At 46.0% G+C, this 22158-nt stretch overlaps 1 protein-coding gene across 1 annotated transcript in view; it reads left to right on the top strand.

Moving 5' to 3' along the window:
- Positions 1–20382, top strand: part of TMEM87A (transmembrane protein 87A) — a 107834-nt gene extending 87452 nt beyond the window's left edge. The window contains 4 exon segments of the mRNA XM_030214515.1: positions 2823–2884; positions 3707–3759; positions 7436–7466; positions 19714–20382. Of these exon segments, the coding sequence (XP_030070375.1) occupies positions 2823–2884; positions 3707–3759; positions 7436–7466; positions 19714–19755 (188 nt within the window). The 3' untranslated portion in view covers positions 19756–20382.
- The last annotated feature ends 1776 nt before the right edge of the window (positions 20383–22158 follow it).

Genomic DNA, 22158 nt, shown 5'->3' with positions numbered 1-22158 from the left:
TTTACCAAAAGGAAAAGTGTTGATCCTCTACAGGTTGATGTGGAATCAGTCTGGTCAAGTTTTTGTAGGCGGGGATAGTGCTGGGCAGACTGATACGGTCTGTGCCAGAGCCGGTGGTGGGAGGCGGGGCTGGTGGTTGGGGGGCGGGGATAGTGCTAGGCAGACTTATACGGTCTGTGCCCTGAAAAAGACAGGTACAAATCTAAGGCATACACAAAAAGTGGCACATATGAGTTATCTTGTTGGGCAGACTGGATGGACCGTGCAGGTCTTTTTCTGCCGTCATGTACTATGAGGGGACCTTTATGGCTTCTGTTTAGTAGACTTCAATAGCTACTGCTTTAGGTGCTGAATTGTATCATTTCAATCACTCATGCTTTAGTTACATAATACTATGTTGTTGGACCATGATAGTTCCTGCTTTAATTGGTCAGCTCTGTGTCAGTTGTGTTCAATAGCTTCTGCTTTGATCGGAGGTCTGTGAGCCATTGATGTCATTGATGTCATTGATGTCTTCTTAGATTGAGTATTGCTTAACTATGATTCATGTGCTGAACTCTGTGGCTCTGTTGGTTTGTCATTTGAAATACTGAGTGTGTTCTAAGGCTGCACAGTACCCTTAAGGGGTGAATCATGAAGAACTAGGGTTTTTTCCTGTTGTTTCTATCTGGTGGTCAAGGAACATAACCCCCAAATACTGGACTCATCTGTTGGGACTACAGGAAAGAAAATTATCAGGTAAGACATAATTTTTCATTTACTTCATTTTTACCCCTAAATTTAGAAAGAAATGTCTTTAATAAAATGTTTTACGATATGTGAATATGATAATTCACTATCCTGAAAGGCTGTGAATTGTGAAGGGCAGAGAGGAAATGGCGTAAATCCAGAGATGCTGATGATTATGATGGGTATAAGATTAGATTAACTGAATATACTTGGTTGTGTAAGGATTTGAGGAATATGTATTATTAATAACAGGTAACAGGGGCGTTGAATAGACCTTGGGAGTTGTTTCAGACAGTGAATTTTTTGTTACATGGTTATAAGAGAAAGGAGATTGTTAAAGAGCCAGATGCTAATATGTTTTTGGACTTTTTGTGTGGGAAGGTACAGAAGTTGAAAGATGCTGTGGTTTCACAAGATCAACAACGAACGTTGGAGTTGGTGGAGGTGGTAGACAATACATGGTCTTTTTTTGAGTTGTGTCTGTTAAAGAGGTTGAAGGAATAGTGAGGTTGATTACACCTACACAGTCTTTACGCGACCCCTGTTCCAGTGGGGTGTTAACGGGAATTAGCCCAACAGATGGCTCCCTCTATAACATTGATTGTAAATACATCTTTAAGGGAGGGTGTTTTTCCGGATTTCTGTAAACAGGTTACTGTGAAATCACTGTTTGAAAAAAAAAAAAAAAAAACTACATTAGATTCTTCAGATCTGAGTAATTATCAAACAATATCGACAATTTTAGGTAAAATTTTAGAGAAAGTGTTAAGGCAGCTTAATGATTTTGTGGGGCGAGTGGGTGACCTGGATCCATTTCAATATGGATTCAGATGTACGCACAAAGTTGAAACGTATGGAGGATAATACCTGCTTCTGCGGTCAGAGGCTGCTGTGAGACTTTCAACCGATATGGTCACTAAACTTTGGTATGCAGAAACACAAGCTACTGCTTTTATTCCTGCAGGGATAACATTGTGAAATGCATTGCCAGGTCCACTCCAGAATTGTAGCAGTGTGACACAGTTTAGGAAATGGTTGAAAACAAGATTGTTTCAGTATTTTTTTAAACTTGAGGATTGTATTTTTTTTATTATGGTTTCTTTTATGTTATGTGTTCTGAATATGTATGTTTGTTTTTGTTGTTTTGGTAAACCACCTAGTTAAAGGTGGTATAGAAAATTTTAAAATAAATAACTAGAAAAGTGGAATACCATCATGTACTGTTACTGTGATACAGCTTTTTCTTAGACTGTAAATAGCCAGAAAGGGGATGTTGCCCCTTCATTGGAAAGCTGGGCCCGTGTAATATCATGGGAAAGGAGTAAACAAATGTTAACAAAAACAAGCAAATTATACACAATTTGCAATTGTATTTTGGAATATTTCAGTTTGTAAGTTTAACGTTGTACATTTGTCTTAGCAAGTTAATGCAAAATTATAATAGAAAAAAGTAGTTGGATCTACCTTTGCACAGTTATTTGAAAAATAATAAAGGTGGCGACTCTATAAACTGGTGCCTCATTTTAGGTGAAAACGTTCGCGCTTAGTGCTGATTCTATAATGGCTTAAGGGCACATCTTAGCTGTTACAGAACATCAGCGCAAAACTGTATTGGAGTGTCTACTTACGAAAGGTCAGTGGTAGGCATGAAAGTGTCATTCAACGCGCATAAATGACATTCTGTAAGTTACATGCATTGCTTTGTGACACATTCATGCTCCACCCACTTACAGTTGCACACTGTAATGTTTCATTTACTTCATTTTACTTCATTGATTTAGGTGCACTGTTTACAGACTAGTTCCTAACACTTAGACATGTATGCCAATTATTGGCGCCGATCACTCACTTAAGTGCTACTATTCTATAAAGTAGGCGCCAGCTTATACTATTGCCTTTCACACCTTTAGAAAGCCCTAAATCAAATGGGTCCTGGATTTATGGTTGATTAATGCTTTTTCTTGGATAAAGGTCCAAGATGAATGCCACCTCCAAACTGGGCAGTAACTGCACTGCCAGGAGTTCTTGCTTATGTTAGTGGTCTTGCATGTCTCTCTTCCACTTATTTAGTATTTTTGTGTTTCTCTGTATAGAAGGAATGAAAATGAGAAGCACAAAACAAGAAACAAATGGAAATGTGAAATCAAACAAAACTGTAAGTGTCAGAGTGAGGTAACTCTGCTGCTTCATGTAACTGAGATCCACTTCATGTGATTGCAGGCACATAGGTGAGGGAGCAGTTTAGCACAGCTTTGTATAAGTTGTGGCCAAAGAATAATTCTGTGTGTTCAAAGTTGTGTGGGACATGTTTGGAATATGTTATACCATGAGTGATATCTAAGGAGCCAGAAATGGCCAAACGCTTTGGGGGTAATAATCAGCCCAGGGTTGTAAACGGCTTGTAAGCCACTTGCAGCCACAGGCTGAACAAATCCCGGATAATCCCTGCTGGGACATGTGTGGCTCCAGCACACCACTGCCTCTATCATATCTCCCCTCAGCCGTCTCTTCTTCAAGCTGAAGAGCCCTAGCCGCTTTAGCCTTTCCTCATAGGGAAGTCCTCCCATCCCCTTTATCATTTTTGTCACCCTTCTTTGTACTTTTTCTAATTCCACCATATCTGTTGTACAGATGTGGTGACCAGAACTGCACACACTATTCAAGGTGCGGTCACACCATGGAGCAATACAAAGACATTTTTCCAATCACTTTCTAACCCACTTTACTTGCTGGCAGGCCCAGACAGGAGGTGCTGCAGTTCAGGAATTAAGGTCCACTGGAGACTGTATATGTGGTGGGTTGGGGAATGGGATGTAAACCTGCACAGTGCCATCCTGTATTCCATCAAATTTAAACTTATGCCCTCGCTTTATTAAGAGCTTCTTAAAGAGAAGGAAGTAAATTATTTCTTCTGCCTCCTGGTGTGCTGCTATTCACTAATTCTGATATTTGATGTATTGCCTGGCGTCTGTTGCAGGAGGATGATTTAAAGTGGGTAGAAGAGAATATTCCTTCTTCAGTCACTGATGTGTAAGTATTCAGCTCTCTGTAAAGGCTAACCAACTTAGTAGGTTCCTAAATTTAAACTCCTAGTGAAAAATAGATTCCTAAATTTAGGAGCTCAGGATGGAGGAGGTTTTATCTAGGTACCTAACTCCTTACCAGAGTGCTGTACCAAGTAATAACTGTCTCCATGGGAATGTTCAGTAGTGTGTGAAGAATCCCTGTGTTGCTGGGCCAGGATTGTGTTGCATTTTTTGCATTAAACTGCAAGTGAAATCAGACTTCTAATACAGAAAAGTCATCCCTCCAGACTAGACAACTGGTAGATGGAGATTGAGTACCACTGGTTTGATGATATAACCCAATAACATCTGCATTTAGCCAATATTTCTTAGTCTTTAGGAGATGGAAGATAGGTAGACCTGGGCCAGCTGCTTTAGAAGGATTTGGAAGGCTTGGTGTTTCCCAATAGATTATATTAATTTCCAAGAAGGAGTTGTAGTTTTTGTTTATTACTTGATATACCGCCTTTACAGTAGCCAGGTCAAAGAGGTTTAGAAAGTATCTAAAATAGTAAAAAAAAGAAAGGTAAGAGAATTCAAGTTCACTGACAGGATAAAAAAAAGCATTCATACAAGAGAATAGTCATCTGGGGCAGGGCAAGCCAAGACACAATGAACTCTGGGTTGCTGCATGATCCACTGGTCTACTGCGTGCCATCTATGGGTATGTTTGGCTTTTCAAGTGGGATTTGAATCTGGGAAGGGAAAGTTCTAAGGGAGGAGGGAAGGTCGTTCCAGAGTTTAGAGACAAGGAAGAAAAAGGCAGAGGATCTAGTAGGGAAGACTAGGCGATGAGCATCGAGGGACTGCCTCGCCTCACCCCATGCTTGGAATAAACTCCCTGAGACCATTCGCCAGGCCCCCTCCCTGCCCATCTTCAAATCCTTACTCAAAGCCCATCTCTTCAATGTCGCCTTCAGCACCTAATCACCATACCTCTATTCAGGAAATCTAGACTGCCCTAACTTGACATTTCTTCCTTTAGAAAGCTCCTTTGAGAAGGGACTGTCCTTCATTGTTAAACTGTACAGCGCTGCGTAACCCTAGTAGCGCTCTAGAAATGTTAAGTAGTAGTAGTAGACTGAAGGGAATGAGCTGGCGTGTAGGGAATAACAATAGATGGAGAGGTGGGGGGGGGGGGGGGGACCAGTATGAAATACCTTATGGGTCAAATTTAAACCAGGACCAGTAGGGAAAAGGTAATTAATGAAGCTGCAGATACAAAGGGGTGACGTGGTTGTTATAAGGATAAACCCTAATGTTAGCACCATGAGAGTACTGCTAGGGGTCGCCAGCACCATTTTGAACTCTGTGCCGACATGAGTAAAATTGACTGCGAATTGCTCCTGCCCCATACCACTAGACTCCAGGGATTAGTAAAAAGAGGCCTGAGGGGGTGCTACAGGAAGAGAGAGGACCCCTTCAGGGGAAGGGGAATCAGATATTAGGGAGGCATCTGGGCAAGGGGGCTAACTAGTACCCAGCCCCTTTAAAATACGGCCTGAGAGCATCAGTTTGTAGCTTTCCAGCTCGGTACTCCTGAATAGGAATTTTTCCAGGAATAACCCAGCTTGCAGTATCAATTTACATAGTAATGAGGTGTTTTGCATACATTTGCATGATTTGTGTCTCTGTATGTATATGCCAAAGTAGCTAATCAGTAATATGCACATTATTGCTATTTAACACATGTTAAGGGGCAAATAATGCACATTATGGTCATAACGCACTTTAACTATCTCCTTTAGTGTTTTGTTTTTTTTCCTGTGTAGCCTATGGTGCTAGTTCTTTTCTGTTTAGTATTGCAAATTAAGATGTGTAAAGAAAGGTGAATGTTTTTGCTCAGTATATTTTGCAGTAAACTGGTCCAAGGTTGACTCACTCCCACTCCTTCATTTGTGTCTCCCTCAAGCTCCTGGTTCATTAATGTTTGGCCATCCTGTCACGGGCAGGGCCACCAAGGGGGGGACAAAATTCCCTTGGCCTCCAAGGGGGGGGCCCGGCACCGGGGTCAGGCCGCCGGCGCTGCAGTCCCAGGTCTTGCCTGCCCACTGCTCTGATAGCCCCCCTCCGTCCGCCACCTGGTCCCCTGCATTCAAATCAGCAGCGCCTCACCTCTGTGTGAAAGCGGCAGATCGTCTCCCTTTGGGCCCTCCCTGTGTCCTGCCCTCGCGGAAACCAGAAGTTACATCAGACGAGGGCGGGACACAGGGAGGTAAGGCCCGAAGGGAGGCGATCTGTCACTTTCACATGGAGGTGAGGTGCTGCCGATTTGAATGCAGGGGGCCTGGTGGCGGACGGAGGGGGGCTGTCGATGGGGCTTGGGGTGGCGGCGCCGGCAGCCTAAGAGCAGGGGAGGGGCGGCCTTGCCCCGGGCCCGGCAGTCTGTTGGCGGCCCTGGTCACGGGGTCTCCTATTGTGTGGAATATGGACTTCAGCAGAGCACATTTAAGAAGAGAGATGTTGGGTTTGTAATTTAGGTGCAAATGGGCAACTCCTATGCTTCCCTTACCAGGGCTATAGCCAGCATCTTCATTACATAGTTTTGTGCAGTGTATTTATTTTCCATTGTTAAATTGAATTTATTGTAAAATTCTCTGGGCAGGGTGCAATATAAAAGTTGAAATTATTAGTATTGAACAATTTTCCTTATAGGTCTCTGTGGGAAATGTTTGAGCCTATGATTCCCTACCAGTAGATTATATTCAGCTCTAGGGGAGGAACTGTAGCTTTCATTATATATTCTACTCATCGAATTACAACAGTGTATTGTCCTGAGAAAATATGGCATACTAAGATATAGAAACTGCTTTATATAGGCCTACTAATTTGCCTGTGTCAACATTTTTATCGATGACAATGCAAACCGCATCCAACAGCAGTAGTAATCCAGAGACAAAATACAGCAGTTAATATTACAAATGTCAGAAATACAAATGTTACATTTTATCATCCTTTTAACAAAATTGACTCATTGTCCACATATATATATATATATGAAGCAAAACCTCCAAACCCAAAGTGGATAATACGACTGATACCAAACCCTGGTTTAAACAATTTCAATGAAAAGAAATGGAAAAGGCCTCAGAAGTCTGTGGTAATACAGCACCCTAACAGACTGGTCTGTGGAGTGCCCTTTTGATACTCAATTAGAGCTCATTTAGAGCCGTACCCACTGGACCTCAATCTATCATTGGCTATAAAAACCCTTTCAAAACCTTTATACTGAACTTCAACAATAATTTTACCAACTATTTTTCAAATAACCAATTCTGATTATACATGTATAGAAATTCACTGCATATGCAATTTCTATGTATGTATAACCAATGTTGGTTATTTGAAAAATAGTTGGTAAAATTATTGTTGAAGTTCAGTATAAAGGTTTTGAAAGGGTTTTTTTACGGCCAGTGATAGATTGAGGTCCAGTGGGTACGGCTCCGAATGAACTCTGAGTATCAAAAGAGCACTCCACAGACCAGTCCGTTAGGGTGCTGTATTACCATGGACTTCTGAGGCCTTTTCCCTTTTTTTTCATTGAAATTGTTTAAACCAGGGTTTGGTATCGGTCACTTTGGTTTGGACGTTTTATCATCCAACAATTTAATAACTGGTTAATCTTTCTCCTCTTCTTGTAGTGCACTCCCATCTCTTCTGGACTCCGATGAGGTCAGTGAACTCCTTATTTTTTTCACTGCTCAGGAAGTTGTATTTTTGAAAGTAATAAATAGAAATAAAACAAACAGAAAAGAAAATATGATGATACCTTTTTAATGGACTAAGTTTTCTTTGTACTGCAATAAGTTCTCTCTGGGTGTTTTAAGGGTAGAGGCAATATTCTTGAAGGTTATTTTGGGGTTGTAGCCCTTTTGTTTGAATGATTCAGTCAGGATTTTGAAGTGTTTATCTTTGTCTCTTGGGTCAGAGCAGACAACATGGTATTGTGTGGTTTGGCTGTGAGAACCTATTGCAGTACAAAGAAAGTCAGTACAGAGAGAATCCCCCTTGTAGTGACATACAATCCAGAGTTGGAAAAACTGAGAAGAATCTTTAAAAAAAGATCTACAGCCATTATTCCAGGAGGATAAATTACTGAAAGAGATTCCCAGCTCCACCAATGCTGGCCTTTCAACAACCACCTAATCTAAAAAAAAAAAAAAAAAATAAAAAAAGAGTAGTAAAACAAGCTCCCTATAAAGCGCAAAAAGAAGACAATGGCACACATCCGTGCTATATACCAAGCTGCAAACTGTGCCAATGCATTTCATATGATCCTATAGTCAGTCAAACAGGAAAAAAACATTCAGCATAAGGGGATCCTACACATGCTGATCTTCAAATGTGGTGTATATCATTCAATGCAAAAGATGTGACAAAGGGTGCGATACTGGAAAGACAAGCAAGATGCTAAAGACAATCAATTTACACAGACATCATATTAGATATCACAGTGCCAACTGGGACATCACCTCAGTGGGACAGCACTGTACAAAACCAGAACACTGCATCAATGATTTCATGATGCAAATACGAAAAAGACATTTTAAGACAACCTAGGAACGTAAGATCTTTGAAGTCAAAATGATAAAATATTTTGACACCCACCAGACAGGACAACAAAGATTTGGGTTTTCTATCATATTGTAAACCATAAATTTCTACTGCTTTGTCACCTTATCCATCCATTTCTCCCTGTCTCTCACCCACCCAGCTCCCCACGTTTCTCAAGTAACCCACCCCACCCTCTTCCTGTGAGAATGTCATTGGAAGGCTTTTATGTTTCACTTATATATTCTGATGTTTGTCAACGTTTGCTCATTTCTGATCTGAAGAAGAAGGTATTAGCTTTGAAAGCTAATCAAAAAATTGTATTGTTAGTCCATTAAAAGGAAAAATTATGTTCATACCAGACCAGTCCAGACTAATGGGTTATGTCCATCTACCAGAGGAAGGAGACAGAGAAAATAGTTCCAAGTAAACTGCCCCTTAAGGGTATCATGCAGCCTGGAATGTTTAGTATTTCGAATAGCCAAGCAATGGTGCTCTGAAGTCTAGAAGAAAACACAGTTTAATACCAAACAGGTAAACTCTTGGAGCCAATATGCAGAACCTCACTGTTTCTGCTTGGCCAAAGGCAACTGCAACCTCCCCTCACAGTAAAGTAAGCGGGAGGGAATGGTCCATACTGAGATCTACCCCTGAATCTAGGGAAAGAACTCAGTGATGCCAAGTAACAGGAGTCATACAGAGCTGGCACAACAACAAGTGGCAGGAGATTGAATAGAGAAGATGAAGTAGGCAGTGCTGTAGGACATCCCAGCGTTTTGAAGCATTGTGGAACAGCCAGGGATACATAAAGGAAACAACACTCTGACAGATTTAAGCCAGGGAGGGCATCTGGACTGGTCTGGTATGATTAAAGGAAAGAAAATTATCAGGTAAGAACATAATTTTTCCTTCCTTGTCATCTATACCAGACCAGTCCAGACTAATCGGATGTAGCAAAGCAGTTTCCCAAAGAGGGGGGGGGGGGGGGGGGGGAGAAAAGAAGAATGCAGAAGGTTGAAAAATCAACAAAGTTATACACACAGCAAAAAACTGATCAGCAGAAAAGGATTCGAATATCTGAACCACCAGGCTACCAAAATGGAACAGAGTTAGACACTAGAAAAGGAACTGAAGCCGTAGGACGTAAAACAAATGTCCTGAGCAAAATAAAAATTACGTACCCCTGTCTTGAGTCCAGTGTGGTCGGATGAAGCGACCCTAACAAGTACTAGGAGTACGCAACCCCAAACAGTGCGCCACATTTCATAGAAGAAAGGAAGCAAGGCCCAGGAACCACCCAGACCCGCGCCTAGTGAGAGAATCAAACTCCACAGAGCAAGAAGAAACTCCAGAGTCGAGAGAACCAACTAACTGGAGCGCTAGTCTCTCCAGAAGAACCATGAAGAAAAGGGCAGCAGCATACCAGGGTACAACCGTAGAAAGAGTACTCCTCAACCAGCTCGCCCTGGACTTAGGGATGAAAGAACAGAGCCAAGAGAACAAAAGGAGACAAAAAGAGAGTCAAGAGCCACACTGTGGAGAAAAGACCCCCAAGGGTGCCAAGTAGCCACAAAAGGAGCAGAGACTAATTCAAACTCCAGCAATGGAGAAGCTTCTCACCAGCCACCAAGAGGCTACGGCAAGAAAAGGTGCCACAGGAATGGTGGCTAACAGGAGACAAGACAGCCTTGTCTAGCAGTCTAAACTGCGGTATGCCACAACTGCTGAAAAGTTACTGTATCCAACCCGCAGAAAAAAGCTGGGGTTGACCGACAAGGTGCCCAATAGGCATAGGTGAAAATAAGCTCCACAGTCAGAGACTGAACTGTGCTCAAGGGACAGAAAAGAAGCTGCGCTCATCAGGCAGGCAGAGAAGGATCCATGCTCAATGAGAACAAACGGAGTTGCACTCAAAGCACACAAACTGAGCCACGCACCACGGGCAGAGAAAGAGTTGCACACCTCTGGCAAAGATAGAAATGCCCTGAACAAGCAGAGACGAAGCTGAGAGTAACAGAGGATGAGCAGTGCCCCACTGAAAGAGCTGGATGTTAGAGGTACCTGCAGAACTGAAGCTGCGGTAGCAATGGAACTGTGTATAAAACGCAGGCAAGGAGCTGCTTTCCACACGCAAACATGGAGCTGCGCTCCAGATGCCAGCAAAGAGCAGTGCTCCACACGCTGAGAAGGAGCTATACTTCCTAAGCAGACATGAAGCTGTATAGCACCTGCAGTGACAGAGCTGTGCTCCACTTCACCCAATTTGCAGAGAAGAGTTGTGCTAAACATACAGAGGTGGAGCTGCGCTCTGCATGCAGACAGGGAGCTGTGTTCCATACACAAAGAGAGAGAGCTGCGTGTCACGTCTGTGGCCGTGACCACCCTCAGACTTACCTTGTTCCTGGGGGTCAGCTTCATAGCTGGCTCCTGTTTCTTCTGTCTGGCCTTTCTGAGCTAGCTCTGGCTCTCTGTGCTGGCTGCATCTAGCAGCATGACACTAATTGCTTCACTATACTGCACCTGTGGGTGTTGCCTGGGTTAGCTCTTTCTCTCTCTGGGTGTGCTGTCTGCTTCCAGCATGACTCTAATTGCTCCACTACACTACACCTGGGTGTGGGAAGCCTCTCTGTGTTTCACTGTGCTTTCTGTCTGCTCTGTGGTTTGTGCCTGAACAGCCTTCGTAGTTAGAGATTGCTGCAGCTGCGCCTCTGGTGTTGAAGGGCTTTATTAAGCACTTAGAGACTACAGCCTTTGCATCGTATAAGGTCCCTGGTATGCTAGAGTGCTCTGTGCACTGCTACATTGTCCAGTTCTGTGTGATTGCCTAGTGTTTGACTAGTTAGCTTGGGGACAGCCTTGCTTGGTAGCCTGTGTACAGCTTTACTAGTTCTTCTGTGTTTGCTCTGTGTGAGTTCCTAGTGTTTACCTAGTTAGCTTGGGCACTGCTCTGCTTGTTAGCTTGTGTACCGCTTCTAGGTCTCCTGAGTCTAGCCTCTGGTTTTCCCCGGTGGGGTTTCCTTGGTTTCTGGAGCTTCAGCCCTAGTCTTGTCCTTTGCCAGTTCTCCTTGTTACTGGAGCTCCAGCCCTAGTCTTGCTATTGGTTCTGACCCTTGCCTATACCTATCTACTGCTCTGCTAGCCGCCTGCCCAGAGACTCCTGCTTTGAACCTAACCACGCCTGTCTCTGCCTATTGCCTATACTCAGTTATTCTCTGCCAGCCACCTGTCTCTGCCTATTGCCTGTACTCAGATCTTCTCTGCCAGCCACCTGTCTCGGACTATTGCCAGAACCCGGACATTCCCTGCCTGCCTGTCTTACGTTAGCCTAGGTACCTGGGAGCACTGCTGGATCCTGACTCCGGTTGTTCCTGTTGCTGGTTCCAGTTCTGGTTTTCCTGTAAGCCCTACCGGCTGCTCAAACCTGAGGGCTCAACCCTCGGGGAAAGGCAGCTAAGCGTAGGTGAAGCCTACTCCAGTGTGTTCCGGTCCGGTGCGTTCCAGTCCCGAGTGTTCCAGTGCAGGACTCCAGTCCGGGGTCCAGTCCAGCCTTGTCTCTTCTCTGCTCTGAAGGTGATCTTGCCTGCCACTGCCACTCCTTGGCCGTGGTCCAAGGACTCACGTACCCAGGGTTCCCGGGGAAGAAGCCTGACAGAAGCCAAGGTCCTCGAGAACACGACACTGCGTTCCACAGGCAGAAACAGGACTGTGCCCCATGCTGAGACCTGCAGAGAAAGAACTACACTCAACATGTGACAATGGAGCTGTGTTCAACATGCAGAGAAGAAAGGTTGCAGAATAAGCAGCGAAGGAACTTCACTCCATGCCACAATTAACCATCACCCTGCTAGAAAGACAGCCAGGGGAGGGAGGGGAGGGAACCAGGGTCATTGGATATCACCTTAGCTGGCAGATGAGGAACTCAGGACCACTGAGCATCATCTAAAACTAGCCCCAACACGGCTACCAGCACACCCCTGGCTCCACTGTCACCAGAAGAATCTGGGACAGGAGCTACCAGCCAGCAATCCAGAGCAGCTGCGCGATCCGTCCACCATCCGCTAGGAGACAGAGAAAATACTGAACATCCCAGGCTGCATGATACCCTTAAGGGGCGGTTTACTTGGAACTATTTTCTGTGTCTCCTTCTGCTGGTAGATGGACATAACCCATTAGTCTGGACTGGTCTGGTATAGATGACAAGGAAATGGTATCTTATTTTTTCTGTGTTTTGTCTATTTATTTCCTTTAAAAGTGGATTAACATAGCTACCACACCACTTTACTTTTGAAAGGAAACTAGTCCACTATACATGTTAGACAAGGTAGTGTTAGTGTGGTAGAACACCTTATACAGAGACATTTATATTCTGTTTAGCCCAATTAAGGTTCAAGGTGGGTTACAAAAGAAAGACACAATATGATATATAGAATCCAGAATGCAGACTACAAATTAATACTACAAACATTAAGTATTGATAAATAACAAAGTTAAATTCATATATTCATAATCCTCTTAACAAATCTTCCATATAAATAATTCCTACTCTAGTATGATAATCTAAGGGAAATGCTTACTAGAGTGCAGTAAGAAGGTAAAATTATGTATCATACCTGATAATTTTCTTTCCATTAATCATAGCTGATCAATCCATAGACTGGTGGGTTGTGTCCATCTACCAGCAGGTGGAGATAGAGAGCAATCCTTTTGCCTCCCTATATGTGGTCATGTGCTGCTGGAAACTCCTCAGTATGTCGATATCAAAGCTCCATCCGCAGGACTCAGCACTTAGAGAATTACACCCACAAAGGGACACTCCGCCCAGCTCACCACCGCCGAAACGGGGGAGGGGAATCAACCCAGCTCATCCCCACACAAGTGGGGGAGGGGAATTCGTCCAGCTTATCCCCGCGGAGCGGGGGAGGGACAACACACCCGCCGATGCGGGGGGATCTGGCTTATCCTGCAACCGCAACCGCGGGAGGAGATGACTGACCCTAACACCGCCGAAGCGGGAGGGGTACAAAGCTGCCCTACAGCAGCACGAAGCGGGAGGGAGGGCCGGCAGAATTTAGGTCTCAATCCAGCCCCGTAAAACGGAGGGGAGAGGAATGCAGCAGCTCACTGTAACACAAAATCGTCTCAACTCCTGAAGAATCCAATTGAAAAAACTTGAACACGAAGTCCTCCTGAACAGGAACTGAAGACTAAACTTGAACCTGAAATGCAACCAGAATATAAACAGTACAGATATCTGGGAGGGGCTATGGATTGATCAGCTATGATTAATGGAAAGAAAATTATCAGGTATGATAAATAATTTTACTTTCCATATCATCATGCTGATCAATCCATAGACTGGTGGGATGTACTGAAGCAGTACTCACCCAGGGCGGGACATAGAAATCCCTGACCGCAACACTGAAGCTCCAAACCGGGCCTCCGCCCGAGCAGCCACAGTCAAGCGGTAATGTCTGGAGAAGGTATGAGCCGATGCCCAAGTTGCCGCCCTACAAATCTCTTCCACGGAGACGGACCTGGCCTCTGCCATCGAGGCCGCCTGTGCTCTAGTGGAGTGAGCCTTCAGCTGGATAGGCGGCACCTTCCCCGCGGCCCCATAAGCCGCTGCAATGGTTTCCTTGACCCATCGTGCTACTGTAGGCTTGGCAGCCTGCAGACCCTTACGAGGACCTGTGAACAGCACAAACAGATGATCTGACTTCCGGAAATCATTGGTCACTTCCAAGTATCTGATGATGACTCGTCTCACATCTAGATATTTGAGAGCAGAGTACTCCTCTGGGTAGTCCTCCCTACGAAAGGAGGGTAGACAGAGCTGCTGATTCACATGGAAGCGAGAAACAATCTTGGGCCGGAAGGAAGGCACTGTGCGAATAGACACTCCTGCCTCAGTGAACTGCAGAAAGGGCTCTCGACATGATAGCGCCTGGAGCTCGGAAACTCTTCTGGCTGAAGTGATAGCCACCAAAAAGACTGCTTTCAACGTCAGGTCTTTCAGAGATGCCCTCGACAAGGGTTCAAAAGGCGGCTTCTGCAAGGCTCTTAGCACCAGATTGAGATTCCACGCAGGTACCACTGAGTGCAGAGGAGGGCGCAGGTGATTAACTCCCTTGAGAAAGCGCACCACATCTGGCTGCGAGGCCAGGGAAGCACCCTTCAGGCGACCCCTGAAGCAAGCCAGGGCCGCTACCTGGACTTTAAGGGAACTGAGCGACAGGCCTTTCTCCAGACCTTCTTGCAGGAACGCCAACACTGAAGAAATTGGAGCAGTGAAGGGAGAAAGAGAGCCTGCCTCACACCACAATGCAAAGGTACGCCAAACCCTGGCGTAAGCAGTAGAAGTAGAGCGCTTCCTCGCTCTCAGCATAGTGGCGATGACCTTGTCTGAGAAGCCCTTCTTCCTCAGACTCTGCCGCTCAATAGCCAGGCCGTAAGACCAAAGGGGGAGGGATCCTCCATCACCACGGGACCCTGATGCAACAGGCCCTGCTCCGCTGGCAGCCGCAGAGGGCCGTCCACTGAGAGCCTGATCAAGTCCGTATACCAGGGACGTCTGGGCCAGTCCGGACCCACCAGGATTATCCGGCCCGGATGCTTTGCCACCCGGTCTAGCACCCTGCCCAACATGGGCCAGGGCGGGAACACATAGAGAAGCTCCTGTGTCCGCCACTGTTGGAGAAGAGCATCTACGCCCAGAGATCGAGGGTCCCGTCCTCTGCTGAAAAAGCGCGGCACTTGGCAATTGGCCGATGATGCCATCAGATCTAGGCTCGGCTGGCCCCAGCGCTTCGTGATGTCCAAGAACGCCTGAGCAGATAGCTGCCACTCTCCGGGATCCAAGGTATGGCGACTGAGAAAGTCCACCTTGACATTCATGACTCCCGCAATGTGGGCCGCCGACAGCTGTTCCAGGTTCACTTCCGCCCACTGGCATAGATTCATGGCCTCCTTGGCTAGAGGGGTGCTCTTGGTACCTCCCTGGCGATTGACATAGGCCACAGCCGTGGCATTGTCCGACAGGACCCGTACTGGCTTTAATGCCAGTACCGGGAGAAACTCCAAAAGCGCCAACCGAATGGCTCTGAGTTCCAAGAGGTTGATAGACCACTTTGCCTCTGCAGGAGACCAGAGCCCCTGCGCTGTCCTTCCCAAGCAGTGGGCTCCCCAGCCCGTCAAAGAGGCGTCCGTCATGACGACAACCCACTCTGGGGTCAAAAGCGGCATTCCTGCGGACAGCTTGTCTGGCCTCAGCCACCAGCTCAGCGCCTTGCGCACCACTGGATCCAAGGGAAGGCGCACAGCGTAATCCTCCGACACTGGAGTCAATTGCTGCAGCAGAGAGTGCTGTAGAGGTCTCATATGGGCCCTGGCCCAGGGCACTACTTCCATCGTGGCCGTCATAGAGCCCAACAGCTGCACATAGTCCCAAGCCCGAAGAGGAGAGGCTACTAGGAACTGGTCCACCTGAGCCTGAAGCTTGACAATCCGCTTGTCTGGCAGGAACACTCTGCACACTTAGGTGTCGAAACGAACTCCCAGATACTCCAGGGACTGAGTCGGGCGCAGCTGGCTTTTCTCCCAGTTGATGATCCACCCCAGGGAGCTCAAAAGAGCAATCACCTGGTCTGAAGCTCTGCCGCACTCTGCATAAGAAGGGGCTCGGGTCAACCAGTCGTCCAGATAAGGATGGACTTGTACTCCTTCCTTGTGTAGGAAGGCCGCGATGACCACCATTACTTTGGAGAAGGTCCACGGAGCAGTAGACAACCTGAACGGGAGGGCTCTGAACTGGAAGTGTCGGCCCAGGACTGCAAAACGCAGAAAGCGTTGATGAGGAGGCCAGATGGGAATATGCAAGTAAGTTTCCTTGATGTCCAAGGATGCCAGGAACTCCCCTGCCTTCACTGCCGCTATAACAGAGCGGAGAGTCTCCATTCGGAAGTGTCGAACTTTCAAGGCCCGATTGACCCCTTTGAGGTCGAGGATAGGCCGCACAGAACCTCCTTTCTTTGGTACCACAAAGTAAATGGAGTAACGTCCCTTGCCAAGCTGATCTTCTGGCACCGGAACGACCACACCCAGGCGGATCAGATTGTCCAAAGTCTGCTGCACTGCCACAGCTTTGACTGGAGACTTGCAAGGAGAGTGCACAAACCCGTCTTTTAAGGGTCGGCAGAACTCTAGCTTGTAGCCGTCTCTGATGACTTCCAGCACCCAAGCGTCTGAAGTTACCCTGGTCCACTCGCCCAGAAACGAGGATAGGCGTCCTCCAATCTGCTCTGAGCCGTGGACCAGGGCCCCGTCATTGGGTACGAGACCCTGGGGGAGGACCGGAGGACGCACCTCCGGGACGGCGGTCTCTGTGAAAGGAATGCTGCTTGGGGGAGAAGTTCCTTTTGAAGGAAGAGGGGGCAGAGGAGCCCGACTTGCCCGGGCGATACCGACGGGCTTCCTGAAACCGTCCTTTGGAGGAACCGGGGCGGGCACCACTGGCCCGAGCCCTGACCTCCGGTAACCTCTTGCCCTTAGACGTGCCGAGATCGGTTACAATCTTGTCCAGCTCGACCCCAAAAAGCAGCTTGCCTTTAAAAGGCAACTTAGCCAGACGAGACTTAGAGGCGTGGTCAGCAGACCAATGCTTCAGCCAAAGCCAGCGCCGTGCAGGGACTGTCTGAGCCATACCTTTAGCCGAGGCTCTCAAGACATCATACAGCAAGTCTGCCAAGTAGGCCAAGCCCGATTCCAGGGCCGGCCAATCAGCCCTCAAGGAAGGATCCGAGGGGGAAGCCCGCTGCACAATCGTCAGGCACGCCCTGGCCACATAGGAGCCGCAAACTGAGGTCTGCAAACTTAAAGCAGCCGCCTCGAAGGACGACTTTAAAGCCGCCTCCAATCTTCTGTCTTGGGCGTCCTTTAGGGCCGTGCCACCTTCCACCGGCAACGCCGTTTTCTTAGTCACCGCAGTGATTAAAGAATCCACGGTAGGCCAAAGAAAGGCCTCCCATTCACCTTCAGGCAGAGGATAGAGGCGGGACATAGCCCTAGCCACTTTAAGGCTCGCTTCTGGGAAATCCCATTGAGCCGAAATCAAGGTGTACATGGCTTCATGCACGTGGAAGGTTCTAGGCGGGCGCTTCGTCCCCAGCATAATGGCAGAGCCAGCAGAGGCTGAGGGAGAGACGTCCTCCGGAGAGGAAATCTTCAAAATGCTGATGGCCTGCACTAACAGGTTGGGCAAATCCTCTGAGCGAAAGATCCGCGCTGCAGAGGGGTCATCCGCTCCATCCGAGCGGGAATCCGTCTCCTCCAAGGAATCTCCAAAGGACCATTGGGAGAACTCAGATACGTTGCCCTCATCTACATCAGAGGAGACCAAGTCCTCTAGGGCCTGGAAATCCACCCGAGGGCGTTTGCTTCCAGAGGCCTCAACAGGGGAGCAGGGGCAGCGTTTTGCATAAGAAAAGCCTGATGCAGCAGCAAAATGAACTCAGGGGAGAAACCCCCCAAACTGTGCACTTCTGCAGCCTGGGCCACAGCCCTAGACGCACCCTCAACCGGCGCTCGCAAGAGCGGGGGAGAAACATGTGCATCCAAAATGGCGTCCGGCGCGAAACTCCGAGGAGCCACACGGGAAGAACGGCGCTTAACTTTTGCCGCTTTCTTGCCGTCGCCCGAATCAAGGGCGACCATAGCATTAACGTCTCCCACCTCGAGGGCAGCCCAAGAAGCCATCCAAGCAGAGTGGCTGGCCAAAAGGAGGGGGCGAGCAGCGGGGGATGGGTGCTTATGGCGGGAAAAACCGCTGCACCGGAGGAGGAACCGGGACACTGACCGGACTCCAAACTGACGCCCAAAAAAGGCGATTCAGGCTTTGAAACCTCCGCATCCCCGCTAGACGCGCCCACACGGTCCGGGAAGCGATTCTTCGCGCCCTCGCCCTCCGACGCCATAAGCCACGTGGAGACCGATCGGGGAACCCCCGCCCACTACAAAAGGTAAAAATTACCTGCTTCTCGCTCCGAGCTGTAACGAACTGGTGTCCCAGTGAGCAGCTGCAATAAACACTGATATAAACGTTGAAATAAGCGCCCTTAAAGGACGTTCAAAATATTTTTTTTTTTAACGGAGCCAGCGGGAGGGGGGAGAAAAGGAGGGACCTGGCACCACCAGGTTTGCACTTGCTCAAGAAGAGCCCTCAACCCCAGGTACTCAACAAAACCTAAGAATTAGGCTTGGAGACCTAGCCAGAGCTGCTGCTGTGTGTGACCACCACCTGCTGAGATAGAGAACATACTGAGGCGTTTCCGGCAGCACATGACCACATATAGGGAGGCAAAAGGATTGCTATCTATCTCCACCTGCTGGTAGATGGACACAACCCACCAGTCTATGGATTGATAAGCATGATGATATGGAATTTGCATTTGACATATATTAACAGCCAAAATTAACTTGTGCTAAGTGCAGAGAGTGGAATAGCTGTTGCATCTGTCCAACACCCCCTCTGTAGTTACCACACAGATGAGTTTCCTACCTGTGCATTAATGTCAATTGTAGTTAGCATGAATGTACCTAATGCCACCTCTTGGAGAAAAGTTAAGTGCACCATCTACCTGCATATTTGACAGCTCATGCTAATTACCATGTGCTAACTGCTACATGCAATCTCCACTCGTTCCCTGCTCCATCCACACTAAGCAGGTAGTAGTACTGTGTTGGCTGTTTTAGTGTGCTGTAACTGTTAGCGCAGGCCTGAACTAAGTTACTGTGCACTAAAACCTGTAATAAGTGCTTAGCACACTTAGAAAATATGCCCCTAACAGAGTGAACTACAGCTTGGTTAGCTTGAGGTTAGAAAGATTTATATGTAGTCCAACCAGGATGTTTTGGGTTTTTTTTTTAAATAAGTTCGTATGCAGTTGTGATAACCTCACCTCTAAGAACTTGTATCTTTATATGAATATTCTCTCACGTTTTCTTTAGTGTTACATGTCTATGCAATTTGACTTGATTCTTGTATATTTTGAGTGTGGATAAAATGAATCATATAAACGCATACAAATCCTGACTACAAGCATGTGGATTTCAAAGCAGACAGAGCAGTGGTTTGAAACTTATTTTGGGGGAGCACCAGCTAGTTGGCTTTTTAGTGTATCTACAGTGAATGTATATGAGATTTGCATGCAGCATCTCTGGGGCATGCAGGTTTCTCCCATGCATATTCATTATGGATATACTGAAAACCTAACCAGCTGGAGATCCCCTAGGACTTGCTGGAAAACAATTGGGATGAAGTAATAACCAGTGGGAGATGTGCCCTTCATAAGATTCTATTTTTAAATCCTTTTAGGAGAGAATGATCACACACTTTGAAAGGTCTAAAATGGAATGAAGACTAGGACAGAAGGATGTGGAGTAGAGTGGACAGCTTGCCTTTACTGTACTTCGAAAGGTGGTTGACCTCTGGAATTTGTCATATTCCTCCTGCCCTGCTGTATTAAGAGAGGGGCAATTGAATCCTACTGATCTGCATCAATATGTTACCCTCAGGAACTGAGCCGGGAGCATTGCACATTGTTTTTGTAAACCTATGCTGAGCAGGACTCAAAAGGATTTTACAAAGGGATGTTAATAAACATTCTGAAAATAAATTGTACTATACTGTAATCTGTGACTGCCTGTCCCAGGCTAGACGTTTGAAATAATTGCAATGTGTATCTTTTCTGCACCTTCTCTGTTTTGGACTATAATTTAGGCTAAGTCAGACACTGTTTGTGCCTGCCAGATTGAGGAATTGTGAAAGGAAGATTAGAAGTAGTTTCCACAGTGATTTCTGCTTTTGTAAATTTCTTAACATTTGCTTTTAATTTCTAGGCATGGGGTTAATGCAGCAGAAATGGATGTGCATGTGGCCTTTTTATAATCTGTGTTTTTATGAATCTATCACTTAATTTTCAAACAGAAGCCAGAACACAGCTGAAAAAGGCATGTGTAATTATCTGCTATTGTGACTTTTTTCTTTGAACAAATTCAAGTGCACTTTTGTTTACAAGATAAGTTACATGTTAACAAGTTTTATATTTTCAGTGTGACTTTTGAAACATCAGATATGGTCAAGTGAACAACACAATCTGTATATGTCAATACATGATGTAGCACTACTTTGGAAAGAAGGCTGGTATTTGCCCCTGGCTTTAACCCTCTAAATACCAGTCAGGTCTGTGGCTGCTGTCTGGGCTTTGATTGTGCCACCAGACTGAATAGTTCAATTTGTGGTCTCTGTCTCAGCAAAAACAAAATTTTTGCCCTCTTGAAGCCGAAGTTCAGGTTGAATATGGCTAGGCTTTTGTTTTAGAAAATTAAGTTGGTATGAATCTTTCATATTCTTGCCATTGGAGTGAAATATCTTTAACCAAATGATATCATTCTTTTGATAAATATGAAAAAATAGTAAGATGGTGTGTTAAAACCACAATTGTTCTTTATAATCTGTAATGTTTCCTCTAGATTCCAAACCTCTCTCTATACATAAGTTACTTTAAACTGACCTAAGTAAAGCAAACCCTGAAAGGTTTGGAATACTGGATAGGTCTTTGTTGTTTTGCCAAATTCAGCAGTATCTATTTCCATGTTCCCTGTTGTAATATGAACTGGTGTTATGTTTAGGATCCAGCAGTTACATCTTGGCTCTTAGTAATCATGAGTTTCAGATGATTTGTCTAATCTGTTGATAGATTTCAGACAATGCTGCGTATGTCATATGGCCCTTAACTTCCTGTTAGTGCTGCTTTGCTGTATCACCACAGGTACGAGTGTAGGTTTTTCACACATCCCTCATTTGCCTTGGTCATATCTCTTCCTGTTCTTATCCCATCCCATGGCTCTGATTCATAGGTCATAGAGTGCCTTTCTACAACTTGTGCCTACTTATCTTGTCCCTTCTACCTATGGCCCCAGGCTATGGATAAAGGAGCCAATGCAGTAAGACCTTTGTAAAATTACCATGGTAAAGGATATTGTGGTTGGTGTGCAGATTGACAGAATAGGAAATTCTACCAATGTGTGTGTGTGGGGAAGGCGGGAAACCCATACACAAATTTACGTGTGATTGTTTTATGTCCCCTCCCCCCCCCCCCCCCCCCCCAGCTCTGAATCTTTACTAAGGCTCTTGAGCTGTAAAAATTCTATTGGGAGTTCGAGTCATTGGAGGTGAAATGCTACACTTTATCTTAGATCACCCTTGAATAACCTTGCTGAAAAAGTCCCTAGTGGGCCCAAAATCTGCATCTCCCCAAAACAATTCAGCTGGGCCTTAAGGACCCCTTCCATCCTGAACTTTGAAGAAGGCAGGAGTGATGTCTACTCACTCCTGCCTCTGGTGTTGCCATATTGGAAAATGGTACCACCTTGCCCTATTAAAACATAGTGCCAGCACCCAGCCTTCAAAGTAAGGGAAATGCTCCCTTATTTGGTATGATATATTAATACCTAGATGGCTTGCCATCATTGATGCAACCATGAATTCTTTTATATCAGGACATTCTAAAGAATGTCTGGACATCTGTCTGTGAGCTGAAACTGAGCCAAATGTAAGTCTTGCAGCAAGATGAACTTAAACATTCAAGTAAACCTACTACAGAGTGAGCAAAGCAGAGATTTTGCGTTTTGGTTTGGCTAAGTCAGTTCTAACCTAAACACTTTTGAATAGTGAGCTGTTCTTGCAAAAAGAGATCTGAAATGTCAGTGCTGAAACTGTTTTCTGTGGAAGAATAGGCCAAAGTCTCTCAAGGGTGGT

Source organism: Microcaecilia unicolor, chromosome 9, assembly GCF_901765095.1.
Source record: "Microcaecilia unicolor chromosome 9, aMicUni1.1, whole genome shotgun sequence".
Classification (NCBI taxonomy): domain Eukaryota; kingdom Metazoa; phylum Chordata; class Amphibia; order Gymnophiona; family Siphonopidae; genus Microcaecilia; species Microcaecilia unicolor.
This window is presented reverse-complemented; position numbering and strand designations above follow the sequence as displayed.